Consider the following 26477-nt stretch of genomic DNA (forward strand, 5'->3'; position numbering starts at 1 on the left):
TAGAGTATGCAATAACTGTTTTGCATGAATAAATATAATAAAACACAATTTAAAAGGATTATTAAAAAATATGAATACTTCTCAATACAAAAAGTAATGGTATTTACCTGAGTTTCTTTCTTATTGGATCCCTCTTCTGCGTCTGATTGTTGTTCTTGTTCATTTTCATCACTCTAAAAATAGATTGCCAATTTATTTTAGGAAACTTTACTAATAATTTCAAAAATTATTTTTTAAAATAATTTTTGGGAGTCCTCTCTCAGAATATACATTGAGACATTTGTAGATAAAATGAGACGTCTAGGATTTTCTTCTAAATAATATGGGAGTTGGGGGATAGGGTGGGAATTTAGCTGAAAAAATGAATACTTGGGGTAGGGCTCCTCACACTATTCTGTTACTTCTATAAAGTATATGTTTAACTTTTCTATATTAAAAATCAAAAGAAAAATATAAAACTATTTTTTGATTTCCCCATCTGCTCTTCCTTTGTCATTTATGTATGATTTTCCTTCTCTTTTTAAACTTTTAAAAATAGACATATGCACTCTTGATTCATCAAGTCGAATATATATTTTGTCCACAGCATGGACAATGCGAAGATATTAAAACTCTTGAACTCCATTTAATACTTTCCTATATCTTTGTGCTATTGTTTTCATATGCCTTAGCTCTTTATGTATTTTAAGCTGCATATGACAATGTTATTTGTGGTACATTTAATTAATTAATTAGTAATTAAGTAAAATGAAAATGGACTAAAACACTGCAATTAAAAAAAGTTCAGAAAAAAGTTGACCTAAATATGTTGTTTATAAATAAAACACAAATAAATTGAAAATAACAGAAAATATATATTATACAAAGATAATCAAAGAAAGCTTTTCAAAAAAGCAGAATTTAAGGTAAGATACAATATTAAGAGATAAAGAGGAACATACAGTGAGAGATGGGTCAGTTTAACAGGAAGCTGATTCCATGTTTTCAGTGAAAGAACAGATAGTTAGAAATTTTCTTTAAAAAAATATTTTTATAACAATAGAAGTCAATGTACTGCTACATACAATAGCACATATATATTTTATAAACATAACACTGAGTTATAAAATTTATAGTTCTAGTCAAGTGCTCTTCAAAAACAGGCATAGTTAACTACAGTGTTAGAAATCAGGATACTAGTTAACTTTGAAAATGAGGATAATAGGGATTGAGAGGGAGAACATGGGGGCAATCTACACTGCTGCTTTTATTTATCATTCTGAGTGGTGATTACATAGATATGTTCCCATTGTGCTAATCCATTAAGCTATACATGTATGAGTTATATTTCTGAACATGCCATACTTCAATAAAAGGTTTATTTTTTAGAAAATGGACACAAAATCAATGAATAGCAATGTCAGGCCTACATTCAAGGATCAGGAAAAAAAACACTACTTTTTACAAGACTGTTGTAATTTGATAAGCAAAGCACTGTTTCTATTTAGCATGCCTTGAGATGGAAGTAATCTGTAATGTAGATCTTATAATGGTATTTATGAAAATGAAATTTAAATAGACTCCTTAGATATTCTTAAAAGATGTTTTGACAAGTAAAGGAGCAGTTTAGCTATTATAAAATAATCAATACATGCACTCTGAGCTTCAGATATTATTATTTCTATTCCATAATTAGGTCAAAACTACTCCTTTTAAGTAGTACCAACAATCTAAGTAGTTAACCATCCTTAAAAATAACTTTTCTTATTTAACAACTCAACTCAGAAAACACAGTGATGATTTAAGGAATATATAATCTAAGGCATATAAGAAATTATTAGTATGTACTTCTGGACACATTAAGAATACCACTGCTGGGTGCGGTGGCTCACGCCTGTAATCCCAGCACTTTGGGAGGCCGAGGTGGGCAGATCATGAGGTCAGGAGATCGAGACCATCCTGGCTAACACAGTGAAACCCCGCCTCTCCTAAAAAATACAAAAAATTAGCTGGGCGTGGTGGGGTACACCTGTAGTCCCAACTACTTGGGAGGCTGAGGCAGGAGAATGGTGCGAATCCGGGAGGCAGAGCTTGCAGTAAGCCAAGATCACGCAACTGCATGCCAGCCGGGGTGACAGAGCAAGACTCTGTTTAAAAAAAAAAAAAAAAAAGAATACTATCAAATAATGTATTTTAATAGATTCTCACATCTTGTGTCCAAAATGAAACTCCTGTAGATCTTCTTTTCTCTCTTGGTCGCCGTCGTTCTCTAATTGATTTAGATTGTGATTTATCTTCTCCTTCTTTTTCCTCCTCTCTTTTTTCTCCCTCTGTTAAGGATTGCAATAAACCACAATATAGCAATATATCTTGACAATATTTTGCAAGGTAATTGTAAAAACAATGGGTAAAATGGGCCAGGGGACTATCCAGGGTAATGGAAGATAGGCAGCTGCTACTGCTTAGCTCCAGCCAATTGTTGAGAATTCAGACCCAGTGTTGCTAGATCTGCCAACTTTTCAAGAAATGACAAAAATCTGAAGTTTGAAGTGAGTATCTCTAATATTAAATGTTGGTTCAACATTTTTACAAACACGATGCAGGCCTCACATATAGCAGCTTAAAGAACTGAAACATCTCAATGATCAATATAAGAAAATATATAGTTGGAAATTGGGAATAAACTTTATTTTCTGGTGTTTATTCTACATTATTACTGATATTATCATGACTAATACTGTAAGATTTAGGCTTTAAAATATAAAATGCCTATAATTAAAAGTAATTTTATTTAGTACTTATCTCTGATTTAAAGTAGGAATTACTCAGAATTTAAACAGAAAGTTTATATAAAATAATAGGAAATGGTAATAATGAGTATCAATATGCCAATATATAGTTGAGAGAAATGTATTTTTCAAGAAATAAGCATAAAAGATGTGTTTTAGTGAGATCATTACATGTATTTAGTAATTTCAGTTTACAACAATTTCACAAAAACCATTTAAACGATATGATCAAGGCCGGGCGCGGTGGCTCAAGCCTGTAATCCCAGCACTTTGGGAGGCCGAGATGGGCGGATCACGAGGTCAGGAGATCGAGACCATCCTGGCTAACACGGTGAAACCCCGTCTCTACTAAAAAATACAAAAAACTAGCCGGGTGAGGTGGCGGGCGCCTGTAGTCCCAGCTACCTGGGAGGCTGAGGCAGGAGAATGGCGTAAACCCGGGAGGCGGAGCTTGCAGTGAGCTGAGATCCGGCCACTGCACTCCAGCCCGGGCGACAGAGCAAGACTCCGTCTCAAAAAAAAAAAAAAAAAAAAAAAAAATAAACGATATGATCTACACAGTAGGCAAGAAATAGCTTGAAGCATCAGAAAAGTACTACAGTAATAAATTGCTTCTAGAAATAGTCACCTACCAGTTCTATATTAACTTTTCTTCACAGGTGGACATGAAGATTTTTGTGAAATATTAGGTTATAAAAATATTAATATCAACTGCAGGCCATATTATTTTCTATTTCTGTTTTCTACTTTTCTCATTCTCAACCTTCATATTCTTTCTGTTTAGGTTCAATGAATCACAAGTTAGGATGCTGTTCCTTTTCTGTTGAATTACTATTTAGGAAACCCTAATCCAAGGGATTATATGAAGAAAGCAAAGTGTTTTCAAAATTTGCTATTCTTACCTCTTTCATTTTCTTTTGTTATTCCTCTGGGGTAAACAGAAGTTATGCCTACAAGACTATTTGGCCTGTTTAGTTGACTTGAAGGAGAGAGTGAACTGCTCATAGTAGAAAGTGAAGAGGATGGAGTGGCTGAACTTGAAGTTGATACTGGCCTATAACGCTGGTAAGTCTGTGAAACATTGAGATCAAAACCATTTGAAACACTAAACACAATTAAAAACATATAAAATACTTAAAACTTCATTTCAAAGAAAAAGTAGTGCTCTAATCATGCCAAAGTAATTCAAATTTCCAGCTAAAATCCTTTACAGTATTTTGTATATGGTTTGTTGATATATAAATCTCTTGTATGTTGAGGATCATAAGGACTATTCATACCATTTGACTTAAAAGTGTTTTTTAAGTCATATACTGTTATACTTATCATATATCATACTGATATACTGTTACCTCATCATACGTTCTGGAGTATTTTTGTTTATATTCATCTTCTCTAGATGTTTCTGACTCCTTCTTTTCTTCTTGTTTCTCTTTATCTTGTTTTTCTTTTTCCTCTTTTTCTTTTTCTTCATTTTCTTGTTCTCTGGTTCGGGTAGGACGATTTCTTCCTATTGTTTTCTCAGCTTCTTGAAGATCAGTTAATGTCACTCCCTGCACACACAAAAAGATCAATATAATTATGAGATGCATTAAAGCTTGTTCAAAGGAATATTGTAGAAATAGATATATCACATACAAATGCATTAAAAGTCAAATATGCATGTTTAGAATTGGTTTGCAAATGCAAACAGCAAGTTACATTCGTTCTATGAAGAATCACCATTAGCAAGCACAATGATAGGTACTGGATACTCTATGCATATAAATGTTTCCCACAAGTTCAAAGTAGGGAAGAATAGCCAATATATATACTGTTTGTATATTATATTATAAATATTTATGTTTATATATGTCTGTGTGTGTATATATATGTGTGTATATATCTATATATACATGCATGACAATTGCTAAGGCTTAAAAGAGATTTCGATAAATTTTTCAAGATTTGACCTTGAAGAACAGGTTAGATTTCAAGAAGTGAAAAGTACAGGCAGAAAAAGTATATTAAGGCCCTAGCAAATAGTTCAGCTTGAAAGCTAAGTAATGGTAAGGATAGACAGCTGAATCTGGACTGTGGACCTTCCTAACTGTGGAAAAGTAGAAAGACACAAAAGTATGCATCATATATAGCATAATTAGAATGGCAAAACGGAGGTAAGGAGATCACCAGCCTGAATGACATTTTTTTCATACTTGCACATTAGCTGTTAAATATACCTAATATAAGAGCCTATTCTCTGCCCACAACTTCCAAATATTCATAGAACTTTTAAATAGTTATTAGACATCATATATGATTATTCTAACCAAATACCCTGTGCCACACACTGTATTAGGAATAAGGATAAAATACTCAAAAAGAGACAAAGGCATAAGCTAATTAGATGAAATATAATAGTAACAGAGTTAACCATATAAAAGGCTATGAGTAACCTTTACCTTTTGAGGATTTACTCACACTATATACTGACATCAATATTTTCACAACAAAGTGAAAAAGAGAAAGGTAACTTGTTTTACGTGTGTGTGTATATATGTTTTATATGCTACTTATGTAAGTTTTATGTATTAATTACATTAACTATACCTGTGTTGATCTTCTAGATTGTCTTGCTTGTCTAGATCTTGCTTTTCTTTGGGATTCAGACTCTTCATCCCTAACAGGAGTGAGGTATGATCTACAGTAATAGATTAAAAAAACCATTAGTTGTAAATGTAGTAACTATGAATGTAAGTATCTATCAATGTATATAAATAAAACATACAGGTTTAGTATTTTAATAAGTTTTAAGGAAAAGTCTCCAGAAAATGGTCTCTGAAATTCAATAATGCAATTCGATAATTTCTTTTTAGATTGGAACTAGTTATATTTTAATAATTATATCTTAACATCACATTTTAACTTCCTAACTACATTTTTAAAAACAATGTAATATAATTTTAAGATGAAACCACGTTTTTAAAAAGGATTTAGAGAACTGAAGATTATCTTCTGCCTCCTTCTACCCCCTCCACCACCTCTGAGACAGCAAGACCAATCCCTCCTCTTCCTCCTCAATGTGAGGACGAAGAGAATTCTGACCTTTGTGATGACCCACTTCCACTTAATTAGTAAATATATTTTTCTTCCTTATGAGTATCTTAACATTCCTGTCTCTAGCTTACTTTATAGTAAGAATAGAGTATATATGTAACATACAATATATGTGCTAATCAACTGCTTATGTTACTGGTAAGGCTTGCAGTCAATGGTAGCCTATTAATTTAGATTTGGGGGATTCAAAAGTTACATGCAAACTTTTGACTGCACAGGGAGTCAGCACTCCTAACTCTTGCAATGTTCAAGGGTCAACTGCATCTCTATCTTCTATGCTGTTTAAATTTATGAAGTTTATTCCATGTATCCCCCTCTTAAAACCCCAGGCAACAATCTAGTGAGTTTTCTTTATTCAAATGCTGCCTTTTTTTTTTTGAGACGGAGTCTCACTCTGTGGCCCAGGCTGGAGTGCTGGGGCATGATATTGGCTCACTGCAAGCTCCGCCTTCCAGGTTCACGCTATTCTCCTGCCGCAGCCTCCCGAGTAGCTGGGACTACAGGCGCCCGCCACCACGCCCAGCTATTTTTTTTGTATTTTGAGTAGAGAAGGGGTTTCACCCTGTTAGCTAGGATGGTCTCGATCTCCTGACCGCGTGATCTGCCCACCTTGGCCTCCCAAAGTGCTGGGATTACAGGTGTGAGTCACTGCGCCAGCTCAAATGCTACTTTTAAAAAAGGCTCTTTCTTGGCTGGGCGTGGTGGCTCACACACCTGTAATCCCAGTACTTTGGGAGGCCAAGGCAGGCGGATCACCTGAAGTCAGGAGTTTGAGACCAGCCTGACCAACATGGAGAAACCCCATCTCTACTAAAAATACAAAATTAGCCGGGCTTGGTGGTGCATGCCTGTAATCCCAGCTACTCAGGAGGCTGAGGCAGGAGAACTATTTGAACCCGGGAGGTGCAGGTTATGGTAAGCTGAGATTGTGACATTGTATTCCAGCCTGGGCAACTAGAGAAAAACTCTGTCTCAAAAAAACACTTTCTTTTGTTAGCTTTAGCGTTCTTCTCAATGTGTAATTCATTTTTTTAGCCTAACACTATTCATACAATCATAATAAACCTCTGAATTTACTGTGGGTTTTATGCCTTTTCTCTGTGTCCTTTAAAGCTCTCAGTTCAGCAAGTATAGCACATCTTCAAACATCCTTAGAATCATCTACCATTTTTTCAAAACTTTTGAGAGCCCTCATTCCTTTTATATATATAAGGAAATCATATTTCTTTCTACAACCCTGAAATTTTTGGTAACTGCTTCTCTAAAACTAGAATATATGATACTATTCTTAGCATTCACCTCCTTAGATAATTAACCCTAAGATGACCAGGTAATTACTCACGCAAGATCTTAGTTGCCTCAATTTCATCAATTAACTCTTACTTATTGCTTAAAATTAGTTCCGAGAACTGGTTCTTCTTGCTGTTTCTACATAATTACATTTGTAGCTAAGTCAAGAAATTCACAAGATGGAGTTTTACTTGAATGGGACATCCAATAAACTTATATTAAGATGAAAATTCCAACACTATTATACTGTGACTTTAATTTTATTTAGATATGAGATATTATGTTTTTATAACTGTTATACTGAGTTTCCTGGGACAAGTAATTCAAAAGAAATAAGAGAATAACTAATAATCTTGTTATTAAAATTTAAGAACATTAATTCTGGGATATAAGAGGGGCTTGGGCTTGTTACAAAAAATGGTTGTATAAATTAGGGAAATGCTACATATTCTAACCTTCTCTAGGAAAATCACAATAACATATTAAAAGGTCTGTGATATACTGAGAAATGTAACCTGTATTAACTTGGCTTAACTCAGTATTTCCCAAGACCATTTAAATAGAGAATCCTCCACCCCGACCCATTTTGTGGTATATCCAGTAAATATAGAAAAGTGCTCCTAAGAACATCAGCCTGGAAAATGTCCAATGGCTATTTTTTCCATTCATTCATTTAATTTAAGTATGTACCTACTGGCCCTATGCAATTTATTACTTTTCAGACTTCTACCAAATGAAGAGAAGAAAAAATAAAAGGAGATTAAACTTAAATGTGATAGTTAATCTGGTTAAACAAAGTTTATAGCAGACTGTGTATAGTAGCTCATGCCTGCATTAGGAGGTCAAGGTGGGAAGACTGCCTGAGGCCAGGAGTTTGAGACCAGCCTAGGCAACATAGTGAGACTCCATCTCTACAAAAATTTAAAAAATTAGCTGGGTGTGATGGCACACCTGTAGTCCCAGCTACTCAGGAGGCTGAGGTGAGAGGACCCCTTGAACCCAGGAGGTCATGGCTGCAGAAGCTATCATCACACAACCACACACAGCCTGGGTGACCGAGATCCTGTCTTGGAAAAAAAAAAAAGTTCACAGCAAGACAGATAGGGTGCATGTTATCACTTTAGTATTTCATGAGCTGCTCTAAAACTAAACATGAACGTGAACTACTGTCAGATTTGACTATAGTCAAATGTTTCATATTTAGTTTATAACAGAGAAACTTGCATTGACACTTGGCTCTTTTGTATTACCATGGCAAATAGTACTATCAACCATTACACTCTCTCCCAATGAACCTGGATTCCTTTTCAATAGTTTCAAATTGCCACAAAAGTCAATAAATCTATCATACCTGGTTTCACATATGAAGGTTAGGGGGATAAAAGTTACTAATTGAAAGACTTATTAAATCTGCACCTGCAGATAATTTTAATTTTCCATGTGACGTTCATCCCAAATTAGCATAAAAATATAGCTTATCAATTTGTAATATAAACACATTTCCTTTATTTGATAATTACCATCGAATATTCAGTTCCTTTCTCCTCCTTTGGGGTACCTATCTAGAGCAGACCTCTAAGAATACGACATACAGAAGAAAAATAATTTATATATTTTATGTACTTTTAATTGCAAAGAGCTGATCATTAAAAGATGGTAGAATATACCTACCAAACCCCATTGTTGCCTTTATCATTGCTATATCACACTGACCTACTGCATCTCTTTCTTAGAACTATACAGGGTATATAATTTTATTCCTTAGATGCTTACCATTTTCTGAGCAACCCAAAGAGTATACCTGTGTTGACTTTTTGTTGTTGTTGTTGTTTTAGCCACAGTATATTCTCAAATCACCATATATACATTTTTAAGGCAAATTTTAAATCATATACATTTCAGAACCATTGTGAAATTTAAATAAAAGACAAACAGAAGAGGCCAACAATGTATTCAAGATTGCAAACAATTATTTCACATGGAACAAAACACAAACACTGATATCACTGCAAACATCACTGAAACAAGGTAAGACAAAAAACCTCTATAATATAGACCACAAAAAATGTCACCAGACACATTTTTTTCTTATGCAATTAGAATATGTTGTATTTAAAAATATATGCAAGTGTTTAATTTTCAATCTTCAATGTCTTCCATTAAAACTAGGACTAATTCTAAAAGTCAAAACTCAGTTCTCTTCAGCAGAATAAACAATCTGTGGATTAATCATCATAATTTGTTCTGAAACAATTGGTAATTCTGGGGAGACATTTATTAGGTTTTGTCACTGGAGAAATTTTCAAAAGCACTGAATGCTAGAGATAGAAAAGATTCTAGAGGTTAAAAATATAAATCAAACACCTCACTTAACAGAAGAGATTCTGACTCAAAGATAATTCTAACCTTAAGAATCAAGGCAGAGTAAGGAGTTAAGAAACCAAGAATTTCTGATCCTTCTTCCTTTCAACAACCCCTCCCAACCCCACCAACAAAAAGTAAACACCTCAAACTTATTTAAGTTTGATTAAATGATGGATACTAATTTCTGTTGGCTCTATGGTCGTACTGAGAGCACTACAACAACCTAAAACTGACTTAAGTTTATAGGAAAAAAGGGAAGAATAATTAAAATATAATATGACCTATACTGGTACTCAAATCACAAACCACCACTTGCAGTGGCATTATAAAAGTACCACTAAATTTCATCATAGAAGTACAAACAAAACCTAAATATAGACAAAAACTAAATATACAATGATAGAAGAAAAAGTTAACACTAACATTACTTTTCACATATTCAAACACAAATATTACTGTGAGGCCATTACTACTACAGGCCAGGCACTTCACTTGGCAACAGAGAAAAAAAACTCTGTATGTAACTACTACGTGACAGAAATAAATCAAAGTTAATCTGGTCAGTATTTTAGTAAAAAAAAAAATTAGTTATAAAAATTTAATTTTGCAAGAATAAAATATAAAAATAAGCCTGACATTTGGTTTCCTAAGGTTTTCTTTTTTTTTTTCAAGAGGAAAAAAAAGCTAGGAACTATGCATAATATAGCAGAAAGAACTGAACTAATTTTCCTGCAATCTTGGGGCGAGCCTCAGCCCTCACACCAATAAACCATACAAAAGTAAAATAGTCACCTATTATCTCTGGGTCTGTTTCCTTCGGTAAAGCAAGGAAATCCCAAAAGATAGTTAGTAAGCTCCTTTGTACATCTATGATTCCATGCCAATAGGCGGCAACAGAAAGTGAGCAATGTTTTAAAAATATTTAAGCCTACAAAATAAATTCAAACTCTTTGAAAAAAATCTAAATAGTAAGTGCTTTCTATGTATCAGAGACAAAACTAAATCAATGTATTCAACACACTTAAAATTATCTGGCTTACACTTATGCACAGAAGTCTTTCCTTACCAAGAGAATCTTCACATAAAATTCTCAAAATCAACAGGAACAAAACAGTTCAATATTCTTCAAATTTCTTAATGGAAGAAACAATGAAAATAATGATAAAACCTGTTTTGTCATGTTGCATTTAATTTTCCGTGTGCTGTGTGTTCAGTTCTTCATCAAGAAAATTTTTTTGAAATAAAACCACTTTAGAAACTAAAATGTTTAAGTAAGAAAACAACTGTCTTGCTCACTGACTTTAAACAAAAAAATATTACTTCTGTCAGAGATGGATCACAAAGCCTAAATACAAATAATTGCTAGTTATATTTAATTCTGAGCTGACAGGGTATTTCATTTATTACTCTACTGGAGAGATGGTCATCAACCTCACGAGATCTTTTTCAAAACAAAAAAACAACCTTGATCACTGGGCAAGATATATCACAGCAGTACTGTTATGACCTTTACACACCTGCGTCTCTCCCTGACCTCTGTTGTGGAGGAGACAGTGCCAGCAGTAGTTGTAGTCAGGGTTGTGGTAGAAGCTGCAGCATTTACAACAGTTGGAGCAACAGGAATGGTCACTGCCGTAGGAACACTGTCCTTTTCTTTTTCAGTACTATCCTCAGCCCACAAACGATTTGAGGTACTATAGCATCATAAGCAGCAACACAAAAAAGAGAAAAGGAAAACAGCTAAACAATGAAAGCACTTTCTAGCAGCTGAAAACACATGACTACAGGGATGGATTTTTTTTAAAACGCAAGGTGAGACATCCTTAAATTATGAACCAAAAAGCTCTCCCAGAGTTGTCAAAGAGAGAAATTTACATTTTAAGCAGTTTAATTCAAGGAAAGTTCATTGTTCAGGAACTTAAATTTTCCCCCAGACATGCATAATTGCCTCATGTTGAACCAATTTTTGTTTGCGAATAAATTTAACAAGATAAATGAGAAAATCCAGAGCCCCACAATCTTCTAAACAAAAACGCATGCACATACATAAGCACACAGTAGACCTGAGCACAAAATGTATCTGTGACTTACCTGCTTTGTGTGCCTGCTGAGGAAGAACCCGTTGTAATCTTTGTAGTAGTGCTTGTGCTGGAAAGCAGGCTTTTCTGAAGCCCAGCTGCAGAGGTAACTGTTGGTGTTGATGTGGTGCTTGGAACACTAGAACTAATCAAATCATCTTGTCTTCTACCAAAGGAGCAACTAAACAAAAGAGTCATATCTATATAGGATATGTTTGTATGTGTATTCTAGAGTTAATGTCTATACATTATACAAATTACAAGGCTAGAAAAAAATTAAAAACTGTGTTCCTAAATACACCACCAGCTCCAGCACCAAGAGTTGCATCTACAACTTGCTAGAGTTTAGACAATTTCACTAATTTGGTAGTGTATCATTTTAGTGCCTCCTCCCAACTTTCTCAGCAAGACAATGATCTGATATTTCACATTTCTGAAACTATTCCACACCATATGGTCATGCCAGGCTGAGCCTGAAAAACACACTTTGGTTTTGTATTACCCACGGAAAACAAGACGTTGACATTTTTTGAAGAAAATTATTTCAGCAATGGGTCAGATACCTCGGAAGTAACCAATGCCTACATGAAACTTGTTTACATCTTACTCTTCTTTTTGGTTGCTTTTAGTAAAGAAATTGTTTATAGGGCTTTTTTCCCTCTTCAACATGATATTACCAACATTCCAACTGAAAGCATTTCCATAGCTCTGAGTTCTAGGGCAAGGCAAATCTTTCCAGATCAACAATGACAACTAGATCAATTAAGACACTGGCCTGTTTAAGTTGTTCTAGTCAAGGAGTTCCTTCTAAAGGAGTTCCTTTTAAATATGTAACAATCTAAAAAACATTTCATAATATTTGAAGCTTGATTATATACTAGAAAGGCATAAGAACAAATTATCACCCATCTTTAAATATATATCCTGTGTTTAGAGTAAGTTTTAAACAACAAAAACTCATAATATTTAATAAAAACACGTATTTGTTTAAAATGATGTTAAACTGAGGACTCCAAACAAATTGCCTCACATTTTTATAAATGAATACGTAAAAACCACTTAAGAATAATATTATTACCTTTTATGATAAGTTGATCCTTCATTAATTGAGCTATTTTTTTTAAGATCATCTTCCCATTTTCTCCTTGTATATGAACTACTAGTTCGCAAACTTGAAGAATCTCTGTTAAAAGAACACCCTTCAGATTCTGGTAGATAATTTTAAAATGGGATTAAAAAGGCTGTACACCAGTAAATATTAATATAAGCTGAAACTAGCAAAAACCTTTGGGAGGACACTTGGGAATATTTATCAAGAAGATAAAATAATTTCAGTACTAAGATTATACCCTAAGGTATAATTTTTCCCCTAAGTATAGGGGGAAAATTCAGATATTTACAGAAATATACTTCTTGATCACAAAATATAAAGTAGGGGAGACGCTTACTTCAACTGCAGAAGATCTACTTTATAATATAGTACGTGCCAATAAAAAAACAATACTTATTAAAATATATATTAACATAAAAGACTGCTTATGAGATCTCAGGGGAAAAAAATCAAAAGCTGGACATTATAACATGATTACAAGTATATTAAAAAGTTCTTGGCCAGCCACGGTGGCTCACGCCTGTAACCCAGCACTCTGAGAGGCCGAGGCGAGTGGATCACAAGGTCAGGAGTTCAAGACCAGCCTGGCCAAGATGGTGAAACCTCGTCTCTATGAAAAATATAAAAATTAGCCGGGCGTTGTGGCAGGTGCCTGTAACCCCAGCTACCTGAGAGACTAAGGCAGAGAACTGCTTGAACCTGAGAGGTGGAGGTTGCAGTGAACCGAGATTGTGCCACTGCACTCCAGCATGAGCGAGAGTGAGACTCTGTCTCAAAAAAAAAAAAAAAAAAAAAAAAAAAAAATTCAAATTCTATAAGCTGAAAAATAGGAAGAAACAAACTAAAATATTTAAACAAAAATATTTAAAACAAACTAAAATGATTAAGTCAGGGCTTTCCTTCCCTTCTTCTTTCCCCTTTCCTAAATGTTCCAAATATTTAGAGAACTTAGTTTGCGACCTATCTCCTCCCACTTTCCCCTCACTCTGTTCCAGCCACAACTTCTTTGCTATTTCATGAACTTACTAACTAAGTCTGCACCTCCTCAGGACTATGTAGTTGGTAATTTCTCCTTCAGGAATACCCTCCATCTCTTCCCACAATACATATCCACACATAATTACAATGCTCATGTATTAATTCTCATGCTAGATAATAAAGATTTTATAGTGAATGCATAAAGTAAATAAAAATAAACTCACCTGTTTTCTTTCTCTTCAATGTCAGATGTACTGGCTAGTCGTCTTGGTATTGTAGGCGCAACATATGCAAGCCTAGTTCCTTTACTATCTTTCTCCTACACAACAGAGAAACAAATAAGTAAAAATTAATTTGTGTACTGACTATAGACAATGCTAAAAGTATTAAGAAAAGGTTATTCAATAATGTATAATTACATACCTATCATAGTTTACAGTATTTCAACAATTCCTAAACTCTAAAATTAATGTCAATCAATAATCAGTCTGTTCAAACTAGTTTTCTTTCTCTTTTAGTCTAGAATCAGATAACATTTTAACTAAGAAAGGAAAAAAATTCCTCCCCATTTTAATGACTTTTTCTAAAACTTCTATAGCAGATTAAAGTAATACTGTGTCATAAGCCAAAATATCTTTATTTCTTCCACAGAAATAAAGTTTCATATATGGTTCACTGAGAGGTCTCAAGCATTTATATTATACAAGCTATTCAGAACCTTGATAATCAGTGCTCTCAAACACATCAAAATAGTCAAAACAAATATTATTTACATTGTATTTATCCAAATATGGCTAAGAGTGTGTAGTGACAATGACACTCTGATACATTCCTAGTAAGCTGACATAAAATACCTGGAAACCAATTGCATAATAAATTGATAAAAAAGCAAAAATATTAGAATTACTTGATGAGAAATTTCATCTGAATTTCTGATACAAGGAAACACTTCTAAGTAGAGAAAGAAAACTGCATGGGCAAAAAATAGTCCAAGCGCTGAATATGCTGTAGAAATAAATACTAGTATTGAATAAACTGTGGTACATCCTAAATAATGCAATATTCATACCGTCTCTCAAAATAGTTATTAAATTTACTCATTAAGACAAAGTCGCTTGTAATACGGTAGATGAAAAATCTTTTTTTTTTCAGATACTGAATGTAACTTATGAGTATACTAACATTCTAGAATAAATGTATTCCTATGTTTTTTAAACTTCAGAAAGCTTCTTGAATCATAATAAACACAATAAGCCTGCTCCTTAATACAGTTCTATTATAAATTCTCAAGTAAGATAATAGATTCCTTTAACTGAGTATAGTCCCATAATTCATGTTTTAGGCAAATACATCTGATCTTTCCAGTACTTATAATTCTGTATAAATTACATTTGTCTTATGTAATTCATTAAGGTTAATTAACTTGATACCTAGATCTAAAGATAACTAGCAGACAATCTACTAGATTTAATGTTCCTGAAAAAGAAATCGTAAGAGTTTTCACAGAAACCAGGCTGTGAAATAGATTACCTTTTCTTTATTATCCAAAGAGGAGGAAAGTCTGGGACTTGAAGCTGAACGTGTAACACCTGCAGTATCTTTTTCTTTCTGACCCTCTTTAGATGCTGTTATTTCAGCAAGTGCACCATAGCTGCCCGTCTTTCTAAGTCCTAACCTCCAAGTTGCAGGAGACTCATCTTTTCTCTCTTCTTCTTTGGGAGAAATTTTTGTAGCTGTGGTTGGAAACTGTGTTTATTTTATAAGGAAAAGAAAAAAGAATTTTTAAAGCTGATCAGTCCTTAAATTGGAAACAATAAGTTTACAGATAATATATTTAAAATTATGGTTTACAGTTTCAGGATAAAACACTTTCACTAAATAGGTTAATGTCTTAGTAAAAAATGTAAAGATCTAAAAATTTTAAAGAAATAGACTACCTTCCCAGGGGTTAGACTTAAGAAAACACACTACACACTTTATATCACACAGAAAAATTATAATGCAAATACAGAAAACAAAAATGAGCACACCGTAAGGACTTAAAACCATGCATCTTCGAAACCAATTTATATTAAACTTGTTATGTTGTAACCTAATATAAATTCTTGCACATAGAAATGCCTCACCATAGACTTTTCACCCTTATTGGGCACAAGAACAATGCCAGTTTTGCGCAAGCCCTGCCTCCATGATGCAGGATCTACTGATTCCACCACAGGCATGATAGGAGCAATGAAATCATACTACAGCCAATTAAAATAAGACAGGTAAAGAGATAAAGATTGAAAGCATGAAAACAGGAAAGGGAAGTTACGAGCAAAAAGTATTTTCTTCATTTTAAAATAGTTTTATAATAAATTAAACCCCAATAATTGGGTAATGATCCAATCTTTAAAAGTTACTGGGAACAAGTTCTAGTTTTAGCATGAGATAATCTGAAAAAATCTAATAAACTTCTAAAGCAATTAAAGACATATAGAATAGATAATATAGCATGTGAGTGAACAAACTACTGCACATGAATTTTGTTTTTAATCCATGTATACGCTCTGGTTAAAAAATTTTATGTCCAACATAATCAACAAAAACTAGTAATTGATATTTTCTAATTATAATACTCTGTTTAACATCACAGCCTTAAATTTACTGATTTCCCCACCAAACATTAAATATTTCAACTATAATAAAAACTAATTTTATGTACAAATATTTATGCTATTTTTAGGGCTTTCCAACAACCCTAAAAATGCAACCTGTGATCTTCAGATCACTTTATCAACTTCACTTCTAGAATTTCTATACTCAATCACAGTTAACTATACAGATTGGTGAATACAGCAACTAACTAGTTGCCACAAGCATAGGGTATTAAAAGTTTTTAAAAAATCCTTTCTTTCATATCTATTGCCAACATTTGCTAAAATTAGCAGGTTAATAGAGCTTGTTAAAGCTCCCATGATGATGCTTGAGGGCCACTTCATGGACAAAACTGTTATAAAGATATACCTCTGGTACTTCCAGTAATGAACTGCTATCAATAGGGTCTAAGCATTCCTCAGTTCCTAAAATGTGCACTGAAGTGCTCCAGGGTGTCACAACAAAGTCACGGGGGCTCTGTAGAATATTTTAAAGTTTTGAGAGAAGCACAGTGACATCTCATAGACACTGCACAACCTGCCATTTTGATCACATTTGCATCGAACTACCTAATGAGACAAACAGGTAATTCCTTTTGCCAGTGGCACTGTGAAAAAAGCCTACCAAACACTAGGGGCTCCAATGACCAAGAAAGTTTGTGAACTCTAATATTCTGTGCAATATGATAGGTACTGAGACAGCTACTTATTGATTGATGAGTTTATAGGGCTAGACTGTAAATGCCAACCTTTGTGGATCACAGATAATACACAAATGAGTAAGTGTGGCTGTATCCAATAAAACTTTAGGGACAGTGAAATTTTTCTGATTTTTTTTCTCCAACCAGTTTGCTATACAAAAACAGGTAGTGGGCCAGGTTTGGCCCACCAGCCAGTTTGCCAACACCCACATTAGGTCTCCCACCTCCTCAAAAAACAGAAACTAAAACAAACAAAAAACCTGGAAACAAACATTTTCCCCCCATGATAAAACAGCCAGAGATCAGATAACATTTAATGTTATAACTGAAGCTAACATTTAACAAATATTTACTAGTGTGTGACCCTCAGCTAAGTGCTTCACATGGGTTATCCTGTTTCAACCTTATAATTACCCAATGAAATACTACCATTACTGTTATTCTAGAGTTCAGAAAAATGAGGCAGTACTATCTATCAATTTTGAAATCGGCATTTGTTACACAGTAATCATTGATATACCTCCACTCTGCCCAACATGAATTTGGATTTAAGTACCGCTTTATACGTCTAAAGGCACCTTTTGATTTTACTTGGTATATAAATAAACCCTTCCCGAAATACTTAACTATACCTCCTCCTCCATGACTCTCTTCTTTGGCTTTTTTAACTGGATGCTATCTTGACCTTCTTTTTCTTTTGACTCTGACCAATCTTTTCTTGACTGACTGACACGTACGTGTGTGTGTACAACATTCCTTATATAGGCTGTGTGTGTGTGTGTGTGTGTGTGTGTGTGTGTGTACAACTTTCCTTGTGCTAGCCCTTCCAGAGTCTGCTCTTGGATCTCTCATATTCTGTTTCTACTTTCTTCTCCTGGGGGGTTGGGGGAGGATCTTTACTTCCTCAGGCTAAATATTTTTTTTTTTTATTATACTTTATGTTCTAGGGTACATGTGCATAACGTGCAGGTTTGTTACATATGTATACTTGTGCCATGTTGGTGAGCTGCACCCATCAACTCGTCAGCACCCATCAATTCATCATTTATATCAGGTATAACTCCCAATGCAATCCCTCCCCCTCCCCCCCTCCCCATGATAGGCCCCGGTGTGTGATGTTCCCCTTCCCGAGTCCAAGTGATCTCATTGTTCAGTTCCCACCTATGAGTGAGAACATGTGGTGTTTGGTTTTCTGTTCTTGTGATAGTTTGCTAAGAATGATGGTTTCCAGTTGCATCCATGTCCCTACAAAGGATGCAAACTCATCCTTTTTTATGGCTGCATAGTATTCCATGGTGTATATGTGCCACATTTTCTTAATCCAGTCTGTCACAGATGGACATTTGGGTTGATTCCAAGTCTTTGCTATTGTGAATAGTGCTGCAATAAACATACGTGTGCATGTGTCTTTATAGCAGCATGATTTATAATCCTTTGGGTATATTCCCAGTAGTGGGATGGCTGGGTCATATGGTACATCTAGTTCTAGATCCTTGAGGAATTGCCATACTGTTTTCCACAATGGTTGAACTAGTTTACAATCCCACCAACAGTGTAAAAGTGTTCCTATTTCTCCACATCCTCTCCAACACCTGTTGTTTCCTGACTTTTTAACGATTGCTCAGGCTAAATATTAATTGTAGTCAGCTTATTCTCAAATGTATTATTCTCCAGTCCAGTCTCCTAAATTTCCAGTCCTAATTTTACCTGTAGAGTGGACAATCTAGAACTGTAACTGAAAACTTGAAACTCAATATGACTAAAATAAAACACCTTTACTTCCAAACCATCTCTTCTTCAGTTCCCTAATTCTGTTAATGGCACTAAGGTTATCTCTTCGATCTCCTATGTTTCAAACTTCACAATTATGTTAGACCTTCTCTGTCATTTTCCTCCAACCATAAATTAGAGGCCAAGTCTCTAAATCTCCTCTCCTTTATAAGCCCAGAGCCACTTCCTTAGTTCATATTCTTATCATTGTGGGCAACTTCAATGACCTTCTAATAAACCTTTTCTCAATCAGTCTCTCATCTTCAAATCTGTACACTGCTGTCAGAATAATATTCTATAAAGAATAATTCTCTCAAGGCATTGTTCAAACATCTTCCATGACTCTCTACTACTTATCAAATAAATTATAAAAGTGTTATCCTAGAAGTGAAGACATCCTGCAACATGGCTCTACTTTTCCTGTTTACTTTGTATTTATGCACCCTATAAATCAATCAAATGGAACAATTCGTTTTTCCTGCCAAATTATTCCATATTATCCCCACTTGTTCATATTGTTTTCCTTCTCTCCCTTTCAACAAGTTATGCAAGCCCTTCTTCTCTCAGGTGGAGTACTACCTACTTTAAGATTTATCTAAAATGTCCTGATTCTATTATCTTAAGTCAAATATAATTTCTTCTCCTTTTAAATCATGCTACATCTGTACATTTCAATTGGAATACTTTCACAGCACATAGCAGTCTTTTGTTAAATTATTAGCTATTACATTGGATTCAATTAACTAGAACACTTAATTCCATAAAAATTCTGAATTTTTAACATCAAGTAAAGAAAACGCCATTTACATTTTATTGGAATGTATACCCATATAGAAGAATAGCTGATCTGCTTTAGAGATCCCAACAATATTTATTTTGACTAGAAAGGCTTATACAGACTTATTGTTAGTTAACAATTTTAAGCACAAAATCAAACTGATGGTTTTATAGATAACATCCCCACAAATCATCAGCTTGATATTGCTACAGAAACAGTTCTTTAATTTCAGCTGAAGGGTTAAGGAATTAAGGAAAGATCATTTAAAGCAAACACCTCTATCTTTCACCATAGTTACCCCAAGTGATTAAAATAAGTGAAATGTAAAACTGTTTTGTGTGCTTCCATTTTTGTGATCTATCTTGCTGTGAACACATGTGCACACACACATAGTTTATGCACCGGGGAAGGAAGCTGGAGAACTTAATATAACTTTGTCTAAATATCAGAAGTGGAGTCATGACTGGAAACCTAAAAATAGATAATTGCAAAACCTTTTAAGATGCAATTAGAAATTAACAATCTGTTTAAGGAAATTTATATGTTAGGTCACTAAAGTTACAGATAAACTTGAAAAAATTTTAAAAAACACTAATATGCTAAATTAAAGTAGATACAGGAGCATAAGAATCACTGAATATAACAGGTTTTAAAAGTCACACAATATTGATAAGAAGACTCCCTCTTCATCAAAAAAAATATTTCAGGCCAGGCGTGGTGGCTCATACCTGTAATCCTAGCACTTTGGGAGGCCAAGGCGGGTGGATCACCTGAGGTCAGGAGTTTGAGACCAACCTGGCCAACATGATGAAACTCCATCTCTTATTAAAAATACAAAACTTGGCTGGGTGTGGTGGCAGATGTCTGTAATTCAGCTACTTGGGAGGCTGAGGCAGGAGAATTGCTTGAATCTGGCAGGTGCAGGTTGCAGTGAACCAAGTTTGCACTTCAGCCTGGGTGACAAGAGCAAAACTCTGTCTCCAAAAAAAAAAAAAATTCAAAATTTTTACACAATTGTTTTGAATAAAATTTGGTTACAAAACTTTAAGAACAAAGAAGTAATATAATCTTCAAAGTAAGTTACTGTGCTTGAAACTGAGAATAAAATAGTTTCTAAATATGCAAATTTAGAAGCAGATGTTATTATATTAATTACAGAACCAAGAGTGATTTTGAATAAGAACTTTTACAGCAAAGAGATTACTGGCCCACTATACTAACAGAGGTTATAAAGTATTTCTTTTCAGTTAGGGCATTAGGTATAAACTGAGAACTAAATTGCCATAAATGCTGGCTATATGTGAGAACAAGAAAATTGAACACAGGAAGTTTACTGTAATCATTTGACTGTAGTAGGAAAGGGATTACTTAGCCAAATACCCAAAAGATAGAGAGCCAGTGCGGGGTGCAGTAGCTCATGCCTATAATCCCAGCACTTTGGGAGGCTGAGGTGGGCGGATCACAAGGTCAAGAGTTCGAGACTAGCCTGGCCAACATGGTGAAAACCCATCTCTACTAAAAATTTAATTAGCCAGGCATGGTGGAGGCGCCTGTAATCCCTGCAACTCAGTAGGCTGAGGCAGGAGAATCGCTTGAACCCGGGAGGCAGATGTTGCAATGAGCCACGATTGTGCCACTGCACTCCAGCCTGGGTGACAGCAAGACTCCATCTCAAAAAAAAAAAAAAAAAAAAAAGATAGCCAGTTTCTTGCCTAGGTATTCCAGGGAGATGGAACTTCTGGGAACTTTTGATAACCTTACAGTCGCAACAGATCAAAAGATGCAGGCATGACTTTAGTATTCACTGAAGAAGAATATGGGGGCTCTAGAAGTAAAATAAACTTTAAAGCAGTTTATAGGGACGCTAGTTATAGCATGATTAACAGTCTTCAAAATTTTGCAAACTGCTTTTAGAGAATTTCTTATTAAAGCATACATAATTATGATCATATGAACATGAGTTCTAACTGAATTCAAGAAGCACTCAGTTTTGGAATATATAAGGTAAGATAACTCATTCAGTTTCTCAATATTCAAACTACATACCAATGAAACCAACACATTTCTACCACTCATTATTTACATTACTGCCCTCCTTGGGAAGAATTTTAGAGAAGGATTATTACTAACAGTAAGGATTTTTTTTTTTTATTCTGTAGTTTATGATTTCAAAAAGACCTTGACCACCTAAAGCCAAATCCCAATATTGGTAATACTGACAACACAACAGAAATGCTGTGAGGATTTAAAAAACAATCAGTCCTTAAACTCATGCAAATAATGTCAAACGAGCAACAAAATAAGAAGTTCAAAGGAAACTAAACACAATGTACAATCCAAGTGGACCTCTGACTTTAAAAAACAAACAGAAAGACTCAAAGGACAACTGGGAAAATCTGGGTAAGTATATTAGTTACTAACAACATAAATATTATACCAAAGTTGAATTTCCTAAATGTGATTATTTTGAGAATGAAGGATATTAGTCTTGTATTTAGGAGATACATACTGACATATTTAGGCATGAAGTGTTATGATGACTGCAATCAATTTTTCAAGGGTTTGGTTAAAAAAAAGGTGTGTGTGGACAGAGAAGGAAATGAGTATGCTCATTAAAGATAAAAAAGGACTGGTGAAGACAAATCTTTGAAAAGAGACTAGTAGGTCAAACATAAACAAAAACTCTTAATTGTTAATTTGGGTTAAAAGAAGGATAGGTTCCAGAGAAGCAGGAAAAGGTAAAGTCTTAAAAAGATCAACACACTAACTGGAAAACACTGCTTCGGTGGAGAGAAGAGACGAGAGAGATGGAGAACAGAGAGAGAACAGAAAGAGAGAAGAGAAATAAATGAAAGTAACATTTTGAAAACACACTGAGTTTACTGGCCAGGCTATCTCAACCAATCCTTACAATATTAACTGTGTTTCTCTTCATTTTGTTTTGTTATACAAAAGGAAGATAGTAAGTAACTTGCTCAAGGTCATAACAACTAATAAGGTAGGGTCAGGAGCTCATCTCTGGTTTATCCGACCTCAGGGATCATGCTCCTACTGGCATACCAGTTGCCTGCCTAGTGCTTTGTACTATGAGTTTAAAAAATTTAGATTCTCGTTCTCTCATTGACTTGTGGTGGTAGTTTTTGTAACTTACTTACCCATGTGTGAAATTATCAACATGCACACCTCTACTTAACAGAGATAAAGGATATAAAACCTGAGCTTCTCAAAATAAAAGTTCAATAGAAAAAAAAAAAAAAACAACTAATACAATCATTGATTTTAATATTACAAAAATTTTTATCTTTCTGCCATTTATTAACTATCAACTGTATGTAATATTTGTTAACTACCAACTATAATATCAACAGTAATATCAATTGCAAAAATGATAAAAAAATCATTCAGAAGAAATTTCATTCAACTTAGAAACATAAATACCTATTTACATTCTGAAATCTTACATATTTTTGGAAGAAACTATAAAAATTCAGAATTACTTTAATGAGTTAGTCCAAGTGGCACATAAATAGAATACATGTATTTTCAGCAAATACAATTTTGGCTTACCTTTTTAATAGGTGATGTAGGTGTTGCTTGACCTGATGACACAGTAGGTGTTGTAACAGCTACAGGAGCTGCTTGTGTAGTAGCAGTGTTGGCATTAGTTACAGAAGCCAGGGGTTTTGTCTTATCTATTAAAGACAAACAATTAAGAGTCAAGATTCCACAGAAATTTGGTCTCAATGGTTGGGAAAAAATCATTTTATATTCCATTTTTGTTTAAGGTTTTGTTAACTGAAAGTCTTTCCCCACTGTGATTCCTTTTTGCAAGTCAGTTTTTCAGAGAGCTTCTAGCATTGTCTCAATATATATGCTGAAATAAATAGTTAAGATAATATGAAAAATACACAACAAAGCTTCTGACAATAAAAAGCACAAATAGAATCTGACTTCTATGTTTTTAAAATGAAAATAAAAAGAAATTGAATTAAGATTTAAAAATGTGAATGCATGAATGCAATTAAAAACTTAACAATAGCTATGCAATTTTCTAATGGATAAACAACTACTATTACTGATCTAAAACTGATGGTTCCTCTTTAATCAAGGAAATATAAAAGTGCTTTTGTCAATAATTACCTTACATTCCCGTCAAACAGTATGGTTAAATGTCCCAAAGAGCATGTCTTCCCACTCCTAAAAAGTCTAAAGTTAAATGGGCACAATATCATCTTGGAAAATAATCCACCTAACTGTGTAGAGAATCAATCAATCAAATAATAAGTGTCCCCATTCTTCAAGTAGTGTCCTAGGTACTAGGGATATATCAGCCAATGAAAAGACAAAATACTTTCACTTACAGTCTAGTAGGAGATATAAGTAATAAATAAGATAAAACCCATGTACCACCATCCAAGTTATTTATTTACTTTGAGACAGGGTCTTGTTCTATTGCCCAGGTTGGGGTGCAGCGGTGTGATCTCGGCTCACCGAAGCCTGTTACCCAGGCTCACGCGATCTTCCCACCGCAGTCTCTTGAGTAGCTGGGACTACAGGTATGCGCTACCACACCTACTAATTTTTGTATTTTTTGTAGAGACAGGGCTTCCCCACGTTGCCCAGGCTGGTCTTCAACGCGTGAGCTTAAGCAATCCTCCAGACCTGGACTCCCAAACTGCTGAGATAACTAGCATGAGCCACAGCACCCAGCCCCACCATCCAACTTATTTTGTAAACGTTATTAACATCGTTGTAGTCTTTCTATCCATTTGATTTCAACAAAGAATGAAAAAGTCCTAGAAGAAAGAACCCTAAAAGCAAAAAATGTACTTCTCTTTCTCATTTTCTCAACTACCTTTCACATTTGTAAATTGTTTGAAAGGTATAACTAAAACTTAGGTTGCATTTTCATTTTTATCTGCTTTATGAGAAGAGAAAGAACACTGAAGAAAAACTGTTTTGGCAAATAATTTATTTTACAAAATTCAGCAAAATAGTCATTTTATGTCAAATAGTTTCCCAAGGAAATAACCTTACAAAAAGTAGAAAAAAGAAATGGTTTACAAATTGTCAAATTAAGCTGTAGCTCTACAGGGAAATGGCTGCTTTCTCAAGCTTTCCAAATAAAGCATGATAAAGCCTAGTTCGTATTAAAAGAGTGAGAGGAAAGGAACCACACAGCGTTTACGTGGATTAATTCTTGAGACAGAGTCAAATTTTCCTGGCACAACTGACCACTAGCAACAGGAAGAACAAAATTATCATAGTACAATGCTTCAGAGGAACATTTAAAGTTAGCTCAGTGAGAAACTGAGTAGAGAGCAACTAGTACATTTCAATTCTAAACCGAGAACAAATACAATGCAATTTGATGGTAATTAGTTATATTTAATAGAATACTAGAGTTTTAAGAACGATCCAGGTCTTATAGCCCGATTTTTCTCATTTTATAATCAAGGATATCCAACCAAAAGATAGCAGAAGATTTGCTGGTTACTGGTAAAACTGGCTTAAGGTCTCTTGTTTTAAATAGTCCCTTAGTGTCTAATATTGAACAGTGACTTGTATACAAACAAGGGCTAATGAAGAAAAAATTTACTGAACAAAAACCTAGAAATCTTTGAAAGAGATGCCTTGACTTCTAGTTTTTGAATTATACTACATAAGTAGTAAAAGGCTTAAAATATAAGTTAGGAGGTCTGGGTGTAAGTCTTGGCTCTCTTGTGTACATAGTTTAATTTGTAATGATATACTTGACTACAGACTGAGAGCTAAGTAATGTCTCCCAGGGAGGAGATTAACTGCATAAAAATAACTTTAGGCTATAGGTTGAGTGTGGTGGCTTATGCCTGTAATCCTAGCACTTTGGGAGGCTGAGGTGGGAGAATTGCTTGAGGACAGGAGTTCAAGACTAGCCTCAGCAAAATAGTTAACCCTACAAAAAATAAAAATAAAATTAGGTGTGTGTGGTAACATGTGCCTGTGGTCCCAGCTACTGGAGAAGCTGAGGAAGGAGGATCACTTGAACCCAGGAGTTTGAGAATAAGGTAAATGTTCATCATAATGAAAACCGATATATTTAATAGAATACTATACAATAGCTAAAAAAAATGCAGATAAAGCTATAGAAAAAGATTAATGAACAAATATAAAAAACATAACTTTTGAGTGAAAAAACCCAAGATGTATAACAATTCCTACCATATGAAAAAAACACAAAACAATATTACAATTGTTATGTATTACATATGAATGCACATATGTAAGAGTATAAAAATGAACTAGAAGATTACAGAACAAAACTCATGATAGTGATTGCCTTTGGGAAGGAAGGAAAGGGAAGCAGACTACGGTAGGTGACTAAAAAAGACATCTATAATGCTTTAACTCTATTTAAAAAATTGAAGTAAATATGATTAAATGTCACAGTAGTTAAAGTCTTAAGTCTAGGTTGTTGGAATATGAATGTTTATTATATTATACTTTTCTGTATCTTTAAAATTTCTCAAAACAAAGCAAATTCCCCCACACCCTCACAGCAAAGAGTTTTTACTCCATTCCTAATTTACTATTTCTTAGGGAAAATTTGGGATGCTGTTGGGACTGGCATCCTGGAAGTTTAGACCTCAGAAGTAACAGGAGCATTTTTGAATTGCTGAGAACCCATTCACAACCTATCTGTGCCTAAGGGACTCTTAGAAGCCTCTCTAACTTCTTTAAATACAGGTCAGCAAAACACAGAGGTGAACAACAGCCTCCAGATAATTACAGAATAATAAATTCACAACTATATATAAGTTTCTAGCATTCACTGAAAGATAATTTAGTAGCTTGGCAGGTATCTAAACAAGTAGCAAATCAGTCTGAAAAATTTAAAAATTAAGTCTGATCTTGTCTTATTTTACAC

The 26477-nt window shown here is 34.3% G+C and overlaps 1 protein-coding gene across 5 annotated transcripts in view; it reads right to left on the reverse strand.

The window, feature by feature from the left end:
* Positions 1-26477, reverse strand: part of PPP1R12A (protein phosphatase 1 regulatory subunit 12A) — a 167936-nt gene that overhangs the window by 21282 nt on the left and 120177 nt on the right. The window contains exons 9-19 of one of the 5 annotated variants that reach the window (XM_023218966.3): positions 23138-23262; positions 15216-15431; positions 13910-14004; positions 12675-12779; positions 11610-11741; positions 11036-11212; positions 5358-5448; positions 4121-4321; positions 3671-3839; positions 2188-2309; positions 108-173 (exon numbers count right to left, since the gene is read on the reverse strand). In XM_023218966.3, coding sequence (XP_023074734.1) covers positions 108-173; positions 2188-2309; positions 3671-3839; positions 4121-4321; positions 5358-5448; positions 11036-11212; positions 11610-11741; positions 12675-12779; positions 13910-14004; positions 15216-15431; positions 23138-23262 — 1499 coding nt within the window. Of the gene's footprint in view, positions 1-107; positions 174-2187; positions 2310-3670; positions 3840-4120; positions 4322-5357; positions 5449-11035; positions 11213-11609; positions 11778-12674; positions 12780-13909; positions 14005-15215; positions 15432-23137; positions 23263-26477 lie in introns of all 5 variants that reach the window. The other 4 variants (XM_023218881.3, XM_023219088.3, XM_023219017.2 and 1 more) reach the window with 4 other exon arrangements.

This window comes from Piliocolobus tephrosceles, chromosome 10, assembly GCF_002776525.5.
Source record: "Piliocolobus tephrosceles isolate RC106 chromosome 10, ASM277652v3, whole genome shotgun sequence".
In the NCBI taxonomy this organism is placed as follows: domain Eukaryota; kingdom Metazoa; phylum Chordata; class Mammalia; order Primates; family Cercopithecidae; genus Piliocolobus; species Piliocolobus tephrosceles.